The 12689-nt window shown below is 44.2% G+C and overlaps 1 protein-coding gene across 2 annotated transcripts in view; it reads left to right on the top strand.

Annotated features, from left to right (window-relative positions):
* The first annotated feature begins 2422 nt into the window (after positions 1 to 2422).
* The window catches only part of Ankrd26 (ankyrin repeat domain containing 26), a 38090-nt gene continuing 27823 nt past the window's right edge, over positions 2423 to 12689 (top strand). Inside the window, exon 1 of one of the 2 annotated variants that reach the window (XM_050152726.1) lies at positions 2423 to 2790. In XM_050152726.1, the coding sequence (XP_050008683.1) occupies positions 2744 to 2790 (47 nt within the window). In that variant the 5' untranslated portion in view covers positions 2423 to 2743. Of the gene's footprint in view, positions 2791 to 8382; positions 8472 to 12689 lie in introns of those variants that run through there. The other variant, XM_050152727.1, reaches the window with a different exon arrangement.

The raw sequence follows: 12689 nt of genomic DNA on the forward strand, positions 1-12689 counted from the left end.
TAATATTCCTTAAAAACGGCGGCGGGGCGGCGTGGGTGTGTGGACAAACACAGGATAGGCGGACGCAAAGGAAGAGACGGACACGCAGCTCCCACGTGGGTGCGTTTAATGGGGAGGGGGAAACACGATAAGGGCGGGACGTGCAGACACACGAGGAAAAAGGGGCAAGAGAGGGGCCAAGAGGAGGGAAACCTCGTGGACCTTCGCTTTTAACGGGGGGCGCAAGGTTATCTGGGAGGAATGGCCTTCACCTGGGCGCGACCAGCGCGCGCAGGTGACCCAGGGGAAGTCTGGGAGCTGTAGTTTCCAAGGAATAACAATCCCAGTTCCCAGCCATGGGGAATTGCCTGAGATGAATGTCAGTGAAAGCTGACTTGGAGCAGGAGACCTTACCATTTAGTTGTAGTAGTGTGCAGCCATGAAGTGGGCACAGGAAGTTGGAAAGTGGTCCTAGTCCAGGACTCCCGTATGCCTGTTGGAGGCGGGAACACAGAAAGCCTGGCTGAGTCATACAGCAGTGTTATGATTCTTGACAGGTTCCCTGATGGGTGAGAGACGACTACGGGTGTGAGACAGTTACTGTAATGATATATTCTGTCTCTTTAAGAGACAAGCCATGCCCACTCCCCCATCTGCCTCTTGAAGAGGCAGCTTCTGTCTCTCCCTTCTCTCTCTTTCCCCTCTCTCATCTCTCGCTCTCTGCCTCTTTACTCTTTTCCCCCTCTCCTTTCCCCCTCCATAACCCACTAAATTCAGCCTCACTCTACATGGCATGCCTATCTGTCTGTCTCTCGCCTTCCACGTTGCTCCCTGCCTGGGACCAGCCGCCTTTGGACACCTGCAGCGTGGTCTCATGGCATGCCCATCTGTCTGTCTCTCCTCATGGCCTGCTGCAGCCACTTGTGGAACTGTGCCATCCCTGCATGGGACTGGCTGCTCTCGGGACCTGCTGCTTGCTGTCTTCTGCCACATGGCTTGCTCCCACTGCTCAGGGACCTGCAGCACTTCTGCTACTGCAGCCACCAGAGATCCTGCCGCAATTTTACCATTACATTGGTGCCATGAGATTTGGGAGGCTTTCCTGCCCCAAACCCTGGGATCAGGATCCAGAACCAGGTATTTTTTTCCACAACAACCATGTGTTCCATATGCCTGAGCGTGATTTCTCCACACAACACCAGCTTCGATTGGTGAGTTTCCCCCATTCTGCTATGATTGAGCCCTCTGCTAACATTCTTCTCTGGATTGCTTCCCTTAGCTAAAATCATAACTGGACTGATCCTCCTGCACTAACACTGCACACTCTGTGCAGAGCATTCGATTGGGGGCCCAGGGTCCCTCAGTTTTTCATTTTCTTTTTTTTTCTTTCCTTTCCTTTTCTTCCCCTCGCCATGAAAGGCCACTCAGAGTGGCCTGGACTGACCCAGGGTCAGTCCTCCAATTCGACTGGGGGCCAAGAGTCTCTCAGTTTTTCTTTCTCTTTTTTTCCTTGTCTTTTCTTTTCTCCCCTTCTGTGTTGCTTGTTTTTGTTTTGGAGGCCTTGTGGTGTCACCATTTTGTGGGTTTTTAGTTTCAGCTATGGGTAGCAAGCCATCCCTGTCCGTTCCCCTGGGATGGATGTCTTTTAGAGGCCCTAAAACCACAGGCCTTAATGTCCTACTTCTTCAGCTCCCACCCTCTCTTCCGCTGCCTCCACTTTTACAGAAGCTTTCTGTCAGCACACAGCCAAATGGAAGGAGTTTCCTCAAACTGTCCCTGCCACTACTTCTGCCAACAAAATTGGTCAGATTCATGAGGCGGCTGTTTTCAATTCTAGCCTTTTGCTTCCTACTGTGGCTTGTGACATGCAGCTTAGAGACAGGGTGGATCATGCCTCTAAGTCTCTTTTATTATTAACCTTAAATTCCATGCAGCTCAAAATTGTGGCTTTTCCATGCAACATGTAACCACTACCATTTTGACTGAGGTCAGGTGACTTTACCACCATCTTAACTAATATCCAGGTCAGGTAACCAAGTCCTGCCATCTTTACTGAGCTATACCCTGCCTGGACCCCGGTTTACTTATGTTTTTGTCTCTAAATTCTTCTTGCTGACTCTGTTGCATGTGTGTTTTGTACAGTGGCATGCCTCTGGTAGGGCTCACCAAGAGCATCTACTTCACTCAATTCCTGTTCACTGTGTGCATGTGTTTATACATGTAACTTAAATACACCTATGTTTACTTTAAATGTTATAATTGTCTGTTCATTGCATCTCATTTCAGACTACAAAAACAATAAGTCTCATATTTTAAACTGTTGTACTTTTAAATCTCTTACAAAAATACTTTATATTTAACCTAACCCTCATTTAAAATATATTAAGATGTTCTGTATTGTTGTCAGTTCTGCCATTAACCTTCTATTGCGAGCAGTTTTTCTTCTTTCTGTCTTTTTACAAGTGTCACTCCTACTTGTTAAGAGCCAGTACAGTCAAGCTCAGACCCAGCTCTTCCAGACTCTATACCTGATAAACAGCTGTCAACTGCTCAGAGATCTGGGGAATATGACATTTAAATAGTTAATTGTTAAAAAACTTTTTATAACAAAAAGAGATAGGTTTGCTCCTAGCAGCAGCACTCTAATTTCTCCAAAGAAGACAGAAGACAAATGGGCACAAAACAACATCCATCTGCAATTCACTTCATCAACTGCCAGTGCTAACTGGAAAAAATGCCTTTCATCTAAACTGAAGATCTACAGATGTGGACAGAATTGCTAGAATTGACAGCCTGGCGGCTCAGATCAAGGTAGGCTTGTCTTCCTACAGACTTCTTAGCCCACAGGGTCTTCTGGAGCTTGGCAGGCTCTGTGTTAGACAGTAGAGGCAAGTATGACCCTCAGTGACCATGGAGGACTGAGGAGTAGCTCTAGGTGCCAACCACGTAAGTTCTCTGTTGTTTTTTAATCAATAACTCAAGTAAGATTTTATCCTTCTCAAAGATCTCTGATGCAGTTTGACAGCTGAGAGGTTTTGTCAGTTTAAAAGGACAACTCACCAAATAAATTTCAGTGAATTATAAATACAAGTTATTAAGGTGTACCTGCAAGTTATAAAGGTGTGAGGACAAGTGCACACTATCAGATTTTTCTCTCATGCTGCCTTCCATATTTTTCATTGTGTAAAATATCTGTCACAGTCATTCTAACATAAATATGCTACTGTTTATACAATGCATATGTCTAAAACTTTTTTTTTTTCACAAACCCAAAGAATTCTTGTGAGTTCTAGGGGGCTGAATTAAAGGATCCACCTTAAACATATCAGATACACCCTTCTCAATCCCCTGGTACTAAATTTTTTTTCCTAAACTTAACTTTGTCCTCTGTTCTGCCAATACCTTAAACAGGTGTAAGAGACACCAGTCATTTCCATACCACAAACACCGGACATGAACAAAGAGACCAGTTACACCAGGATGTGACCAGCACCCAGCTTTCTCAGGTTCACCCACAAAAAAGCAGGAAGCAGTCTTGAGAATCCGATGCCCCAATTCCCTTAAAAGAGAAGGGAATGTAATGATCTGTTTTGTCTCTTTACAAGACAAGCCCACTCCCTCCCCTGCCTCCTGAGACAGGCAGCACTTCTTTCCTGCTTGCAACCTGAGTCTCTTCCTTTTCCACCTCCCTCTTGAAGAGGCAGCTTCTGCCTCTCACCACTTCTCCCCCTCTTCCTTGTTTTTTTCTCTCTCTCTGCTCTTCTCCCCTTCTCCCCCTTCCCTTCCATAACTCACTAAATAAACCTCATTCTCTTGCCTGCCACATGGCTTTCTGCCTGGGACCAGCTGCCTTTAGAGACCTGCAGCATGGTCTCGTGGCTTGCCCACCTGTCTGTTTCTCCTTGTGGCCTGCTGCAGCCACTTGTGGAACTTCGCCATTTCTGCCTGGGACTGGCTGCTCTCGGGACCCTCCGTTCTCTGCCTGCTGCCACATGGCCCCCTGCAGTGTTTCTGCTGCTACAGTCACCGGGACCCAGGGATCCTGCAGCAATTTTACTTTTACCATTACAGTTAGGCCATGCAGAGAGAGAGCTTGGGTATAGAGTTTATTTAGTGGGTATTGGGAAGGATATAAGGGTAAGGGGGTTATGGAGGAAAAAGAAAGAAAGAGATAGAGGGGAAAAGGCAGAGGTTGTCTTTTCAGAAGAAAGAAGTGGAGAGGAGGTGGGAGATGTACCTGCCTCTGAGGGAAGAGGGAGATTGGGAGTGGGCAGGGCTTGCTTCTTAAGGGACAGGATACCTAGGTGACTGGAAGGCCAGAAGAAGTATAATGACAACATTTGGCATCCGTGTTTTCCTTCTTGGAAGCTGCACACCACATTGGACCAATGAAGTGGTTGCTCTTTAACAACACTCATCAGCAACTTGGTAGGATCTTTAACCCCTAAGAGATAAACCTCTGCCCATGCTGTGAGGCACCGCATTGGCTGTGTAGTGCCCAGATCACAGAGTCCTCCACAAACCAACTAGGAGACTGAGTCCTCTATGTAAAAGCAAAGAGCCTTTATTTTTATTCAAGTTCCAACTTGGACTCTCAGTGTGTCACTGTATTGGTGTGACTGGGGAGCCCTGAGCTCAGTTGGGGTGAGGTTTTTATAAAGGCAAAGGTTGAGGTGAGGCATTTCTAAGGTTGAGGACCCCTGATTAGCTGACTTTTGTCTAGGTGTGTCCTAGTGAAAAGCAATGGATGTGTGCTGGGAGGTAATCCTATCTACAATGGTTGGAATGTTAAGAATTTCCTTTGGATGGTCTGTTCCTGGGTGGTCTTAGTTTGTAGTCTTTCTTGGAACCACGTTTAATCCCAGCACTCGGGAGGCAGAGGCAGGCCCATCTCTGTGAGTTCAAGACCAGCCTGGTCTACAAGAGCTAGTTCCAGGACAGGCTCCAAAACCACAGAGAAACCTTGTCTCGAAAAAACCAAAAAAAAAAAAAAAAAGGAACCATGTTTTGCCTTAGGGTAAACTGGGAGACACTGGCCTCTATTGAGCTTATCATGGCTGGGTCCTGTAGGTTAGGTTCCTTGAAGTGGGAAAACCTTCCCTTAAAGGGACAGCACCCTTCCCAGGGCTAGCATACTAGATTGTATAGAAAGCAGAGAGTGAGTTGGGCATCGCTCTAGGCATCCTGACTGTGGATACAATTTGACCAGCCATCTTAGGGTCCTTCTGTCATGATTGAAAGACACCCCCCCAGAGGACCTTCCCTCAGGAGAAGACCCCAGGACCGCCCAGGAACAGTCCACAGCCTGCAATCAGCAGGAGGTTTATTGAGTATACACAGGTACCTGCAGGCGGCAGTCTCTTCGGAGGACTTGCAGCCTTCAGGCTGGGCAGGGGGTCTTTTATATGGAAATGGGCAGCAGAAGCAGACATGCATGGATACAGAGATCTCATTGGTGAGTTCGAATGCAGCGAAGGGTACATGTAGTTTTTCCTCTCCCAGCACAGATGTATGGCAACAGATATACTGTTCTTATTTTACAGATATCCTGTTTTGCAGACATCCTATTTCACAGATATCCTGTTTTGTAGATGTCCTATTTCACAGATATCCTGTTTTGTAGATAGGGGCCCTGACCTCACCCTGCACTTACATTTGTTTTTTTGTCAAAGCCTGGCAAAATGACATTACAGTAGCTAAGCTGGGGTCTTTCATAGGGGCAACTGTTCCTTTTGTGAAGTGCTAATATTCTAAATTTGGCTCATGTGCCGACTACAGGTATCCTGTTTTCCTAAGCAAACGGGATGTTCTCATGAGAGCAGGCTAGCTGCTGGTCCTGAAAATCTTTCAAACAAACAGGACGTTCCCACGGGAGCATGCTAGCTGCGGGTTCTGAGGGGGTTCTGTAGGGTCTTTTCAATGATGAACTGAACCTTCAGGGTGTGAGGGAAAACAAATCCTTTCTCCCTTGAGTCGCCTTTGTCAGGACAAAGGACAAGAGGGAAAGTAACTCAATAATCCTCAATAATGATTTTATTTAAGTCATAATAGATAGAGATATACTGACCCATTATACAGACTCAGTAGTAGAGGGACATTTGCGTTGACTGTTTTTGTTGTTCTTGTGGGGTTTTTGGGGTGGAACTCAGGTCACCATGCTTAAGGGCAAACACTCTTAACTGGTGAACCATCTCTTCAGCTCTTTCTTTCCTTTCTCTTCGCACCCCCCCCCCCATTTCCCTTTCAAAACAACAATCTATTTTTGTATCTGAGTTCTTTTCTCCCTCTGCTTCCTCACTGGAGAACTATCAACACCCAGAGCCCTCTCTTAGTTTTGCAGCCTGGGTCTCTCTTGGCCCAGCCCTGCAGGGCTGATTCTTTTATGGACTTGGCCTGTAAAAACCATTGGCATTTGTACAACTTGAAAAGCTACATTTGCAAATCCTTAAGAGGTAAACTTTACCACTTGGGCTTCTTAAGAAGTTGTTCTAGAACATTGATGTGAGAATTCTAGAACCTCAGAACCCATTATGGATTAAGAAACACTTTAAACCTACTTAGTGTGCTATGAGGGGTTTTACAGACACCCCATGTTCCCTGGCTTGGGTGTGTTGTCCCAGGAGCCATTTGTTTTTAGCATTGTGTGACAGTTGACATACGGGAGGACAAATGGGATACAATCTTTGATTCAGCAAGTCCAGGCTTTGTTCAGCTTGCATGTTGATTGGCTGTCAGCACTGTGTCACAAGGTCATCCCTTCATCAGCCTTCAAGCCCTTCTAGACAACCTCTTGAAGCATCAGCAGGCAACCATTATCACCCTTGGGACCCCTGTGGCTTCCATCTCTTTTTAGTCCCAAGGCATATCACACTTACCTTATTTTTTTAACTTTTAAAATTATTCTTTTCCTTACATGTACACATTGCATGATGACCACTGTCTCCCCCACTCTCTCTCACTCCTGTCCATTCTTCTTCCTCCCTATAAATCTCTTTTTCACAATTCTGGATAAGCACTTGTTTCATGACCCAGTGTGATTAACCACGGCCATCTCTGTGTGACCATGAGTTGTATCTGGTGGGCTCAGAAGTAGATACACAACTAAAGGCAGTGATTCTCCTCCCTCTCCAGAAACTTGTTGGCTCCTTTTCAGGTTGCAATATTTGTAATTAAAATTTCTGAATTGACTTTTATTATTTTTGGAATTATGAAATTACACAGGAGCTAATACAAGGTGATTTCTGGCTGAGGTTGTAACTCAGCTTGTCTAGTTTGAGACAAGGTTGGCTTTCAAAGTACAGCACTCCACACCCACGGATAACACACACACATGCATGCACACACACATGCATGCATACGCACACTCACACAAGCACATGCAAAGAATACATCATAGATATGTACTAGTCACGTTTAATACAGTTGACTCTGAAATTCATTGTCACATTTTCCGAAAACCCACTGCCCTCCCTGTGTCCCTTACCTCCTTTCTGCTGGTCAGCTGATTTTCCTCAGTGTCTCTTTACAGAATGTGTATTCTGTTTCTGTCATGCTTAGAGCTACTCAGTCATGAGAGTAACCTGACAAGTCTTCAAGTTCCCAGTAGTCCCTTGTATTCTGATTTGTAAAAACCCACCTTTGTAATTGGTTTCAGGTGGAGGCTGCACACAAAGGAGAGCCAGGGAAGAAAAGGGAGCATGTGGTGCAAAGTGGAGTCAGGCAGAGCTGACGAAGCTCACATCTGAGCTCTCTAAAATGAGATTGCAAGAAGATTCTTATAAAATGGAAGTGGAAAAATTCAAGGAAATGTATTTTTAAAACTAAGAAGTAATAATGCCCTACTCCCACATCTTCCAAGTAGGCGAAGGGAGAGAGAAATGCTGAGAACAAACCCATCTCAAGGCCTTGTCACTAAAGTCTAGCTCTAAGTGAACCAGGCTCCTGGCTTTGTCAATTGGGAAAGCAAGTAGATTCTGTAATTCTGGGAAGTCATGTTGGCAAATGAACTGACTTTGAAATGTTAACCCAGGACACTTTTTACTCCTCTGTTCTTCATTATACATGTTTTCCCCCTTAGTATTCTCCCCTAGTTGATTTAACCTATTGACTTTTAGATGTTTATGAAACTCTCTAGTTACCACAGTTATTACTATAACTTGTTTTTACAAATATAAATATTAAAAGCCTAACTATTTTTGGAGGGTTATAACCTAAACCAAGCTGTCACGTGTTGCTGGTACTACTCCCCTGGGCATTTTCTGGCATTGGTAACTGAACTTTTCTGTGGTTCAGTCTCACCACTAGAGGGAGCCACATAGCTGCTGCCCTTCAGGGATTTTTTTTTCTATCCCAGAATGCATTGTTGGGATACAGGAAATGAGCAATCCGGAGGGGCAGGGAAGTGGAAATCCCAGCTGGTTAGACTAATTCCTTGTTCTGTGTGGGCCGGAGTGTATGGCCGACAGAAAATGCCGCTCAGCCTCGTCACCTTGGTAAGGATGTTCTGAGCTAACTGCTTGGGCTGTTTCAGATTCTTGTTCTGTGTCTTGGCCTCCTTAGACTCTGAATTCCTCCTCAGTGGCAAAAGTTCGATTTCTTCCTATAGGAGCAATGGACAGAGAGCAGAGGAGAATATTTTAGGGTGTCTGTGCCCACCTTCACTCCCCTCCCAAATCTCCCTAATTCTTGTCTTTGTTATTTTTCCCTCAGAATTGTAACTCACTGAGTCCAATTTTTGCTACCCATATACTCGTGGGATTGGGGCCATCTATTGGAGGATTGGTCTACCCACCAGGGACCACAGCCTTAAAGAAAACTGATTCACCCTTAGAAGCCATAAACTGTCCACAGCGCCTCTTATGTGGGGGCTTGAGAATTTCTCCCCGTTGCACGCTGGGGTGTTGACTTGCTTGGTCTTGAGCTGGCCACTGTGAGTTCAGGAAGGCCGCACTCCTGGCATGCCTAGAAGATCCTCCCTGACCTCTGGTCTCTGAGCCTTGTGGGGAGAAGTTGATAAAGGCTTCCCATTTGTGCTTAGCTCTCCACTGACTTATTCCCCGTACTTTGGCCAGTTGTGAATTTCTACATTAGCCACTGACTTCTGAACACAGAAATTTTTCCAATCTGTACCAATTTAGACGATAGTTTGATACTACGTCCATTTGACAAAATAATAATAGGGATTTTTCCTGTTGGGGCCTATGAGTTCTCCAACCATTGGTTCTTGAGCAGATTTATAGTACCACACATGTGTTTTCTCTTGTGAAGTAGACCTGATGTTCAATCAGGAAGTGGTTGGTTACCCCCATAATTTATGTCACTCTTGTTTCTATGGGCACATCTTTCTGTACGATCATTAGTGTAGCATTCATAGATGGGTAAGACAGTTGACTTTTCTTTCCAATCAACCTTCTGGTACTATGAAAGCTAGTCTGGGGAGGAAGCTTCCTGGTAGTGCCAACTTGATTTCTCAATGTTTGTATGAATGGTATAGTTCCCTTGATTTCCTTCTCAGTCTGTCTTCAGTGTGTAGGAAAACTACTGATGGTAATTTTGTAACCTGCCACATTGCTAAAAGTATTCATTAGCTCTGGGAGTCTCCTGGTGGAGTCTTTGGTGTCTGTCATGTGTAGAACCATGCCACCTGCAAACAGAAATGCTTTGACAGCTTCCTTTGCTATGTGTGTCCCTCTTATTTCCTTCTCTTGTCCTGTTGCTCTAGCTAAGATGTCAAGCACTGTTGAACAGGAGAGGCAAAAGCAGACACCCACAGCCTTGTCTTGTTCTGTGGGAGTGCTTCAGCTTTTTCTCCACTCCCTATGATCTTGGCTTTGGTTTGCCATACTTAGCCTTCATTTGTTTGACATGTATTTTCTCTATCTCTTGTCTCTCCAGGGTTTGTCATAAAGGGATGCTGGATTTTGTGAAAGGCTCCTAATAGAATGCTCCTAATAAAATGATCGCATAGTTTCTGTCCTTGGATATATTTATGTAATAAATTGCCCTTATTGATTTACATATGTTGAACCATCTCTGCATCCCCAGAATGGAGCCTCCTAGATCATGGTGAGACTGGCCTATCATTCTCCTTTTTTGTTGGGTCTTTATCTGGTTTGGGTGTCTGACTTCATAAGAAGGAGTTAAAAGTGTTTCTTCCTTTCTTATGTTATGACAATATGGCCCTTGGACACCAACATGGCCCTAGGCAGTAGCCCAGACTACAGGCCTTCACACTGCCCTCAGTGATGATAGGAACCACAGACATCAACACAGTCCCCCTTGGCTGTTTCAGGGCTTCAGACAAAGACCTAACAATAGTCTAAAGACCTGGACAGTAGTCCAGGCCTGGACACTACCTTGGACTCGGGTGGCAAGCAGGCCATTCACATCAGCCTGTCCCTCACCACTCTCATCTCTTCAGATCCGCCTCTCTCCCCAGCCCGTGGACCCTTCTGCTTCTCTCTCTCCCATTTCCCATCCTCTATTCACTCACCATAATGGTGCCCAATCACCTGGTACCAGGGCTCTTGGTTGGGTCACAGGTTGGTGCTTGGTGGAGTCCTGCTCGCCGTAGACACAGGAATGGCATGGAACTGAAGAAAAGCAGTTTTTTCTCCTCTCACTTGCCCAGGTCTAGAGACCTCAGGCAGTGCTTGGTACAATGGTGGCCAAGAAGTCTGGGGATGGGGGCGGGTAGGCATCTGTGTCTTCCACTGACTCAGGCCTGGAAATAACCGGATCAAGCCAGTTCTGGTTGAATGTGCAGCCCCCCTCCCCAAACCAAGAAGTCTGGGCAGTGGGGGAGCCATATGTGTTCCCTGCCGGCTCAGGCCTGGATGGTAGATTTTTAATTACTGCTTCTATCTCATTGATAGTTTTGTATCTGTTTATTTGTTTTATCTTGGTTTAACTGTGGTAGGTCAAATACATCTAGAAATCCATCCAATTCGTTCAGATTTTTCTGATTTAGTGGAATATTTTTTTAAGGATCTCTTGATCCTCTGAATTTCCTCTGTGTCTATTGCAATCTCTCCCTTTTCACCCCTAATTATATTAGGTTGAATCTTCTTTGTTTCTTTGGTTAACTTGGTTAAAGGTATATTAATTTTGTTTATCTTTTCACAGACCCAGGTCTTTGTTTCATTGATTCTTTTTATTGTTTTTGGTTTATTTCTACTTCATTATTTTCTGTTCTGGTCTTATTTATTTCCATCAGTCTGATGCTCTGGGAATTGCTTTATTCTTTTTCCAGTTCCTTAATGTTTGTCTCCTGTTTGTCTAGTTAAGATCTCTGCTTTCTGAAATGTAGGCACGTCCTTCTTAAGACTGCTTTCATTATAACCCACAGGTTCAGGTAACTGTGTTTTCATTTTCATTTAATTCTAGGATTTAATTTTTTTTTCTTTTTGGTTTCTTCAAAGACCCATTCGTTTCTTAATCTACATGGATCTGTGTATTTCTTGTAGTTTCCCGGGCTGTTGATTTATAGCTTTACGTCATCATGATTAGGTAGAAAGTGAGACATTGCTTCACTTTTCCTGAATCTGTTGAGATTTGTTTTACATCATAGTATATGACTTATTTTAGAAGTTCCGTGAGCTGCTGAGAAAATGTCTATTTGTTAGTGTTTGGGGAAAGTGCTATAAAGGTTTCCTAGGTCCATTTCATCTGACATATCTTTTACTTCCTTTTTCTTGACTCACTTTTTGTATGGATGATCTGTCTAATGGTGAATGGTGAGTATTGAAGTCAACACTGTTACTGTGTTGGGGTGAAATCTAGCAATGCTTGCTTTACAAAATTGGATCTGCTTATTTCTTGTGTGTATATATTTGTAATTGTAGTTTCTGCTTGCTGGATTATTCTTTTTTTTTTTTTAAGATTTATTTATTTATTATGTACACAGTGTTCTGCCTGCGTGTACATCTGCAGGCCAGAAGAGGGCACCAGATCTCATTACAGATGGTTGTGAGCCATTATGTGGTTGCTGGGAATTGAACTCAGGACCTCTGGAAGAGCAGCCGGTGCTCTTAACCACTGAGCCATCTCTCCAGCCCTGGATTATTCTCTTGATCAGAATGAATAACATTTATTGTTATTTACCTCCCTTTACCTCTCCTGACATGTTTGGTTTGAAGTCTGTTTTGTCTGATATTAGGACAGCAACTGGTTTCATTTGTTTGGAATATAAACCCTATAGTAGTGTATATCTTTGATTATAGGTATGTTTCTCAGAGGCAGCAAAATGGATATTCTGTTTTCTTTCCAAACATCTAGTTTTTGTCCTTTAATAGGTGAACTGAGACCACTGATACTCAGAATTATTATTGAAAGGTGTTGTTTTAGGATTATTTCTATTGCTGTGATGAAGCACCATGACCAAAAATCATTTATTTGGGCTTACACTTCCATATTACTGTTCATCATGGAAGGAAGTCAGAATAGAACTCATACAGAACAGGAACCTGGGATCTTTCATGTTTGAATTGAAACCTCAGCAGTTACTGTGGTGCCACTGCCCTTGTATGTGAATTGACTCTTCTCTCTTGCAGTTTTCAACGTGTTTTCTTTGTTCTGTACAGTCAGTGTTTTAACTGTAATATGACCCACGGTGTTTCTTTTCTGGTTCTGTTGTGCTTTGTGTGCCTCTTGTATCAGGATGGACTTCTCCTTCCCTCCCTCCCTCCCTCCCTCCCTCCCTCCCTCTCTGG

Source organism: Alexandromys fortis, unplaced genomic scaffold (assembly GCF_014885135.2).
Source record: "Alexandromys fortis isolate MF-2015 unplaced genomic scaffold, M_Fortis_MF-2015_v1.1 scaffold_54, whole genome shotgun sequence".
In the NCBI taxonomy this organism is placed as follows: Eukaryota; Metazoa; Chordata; class Mammalia; order Rodentia; family Cricetidae; genus Alexandromys; species Alexandromys fortis.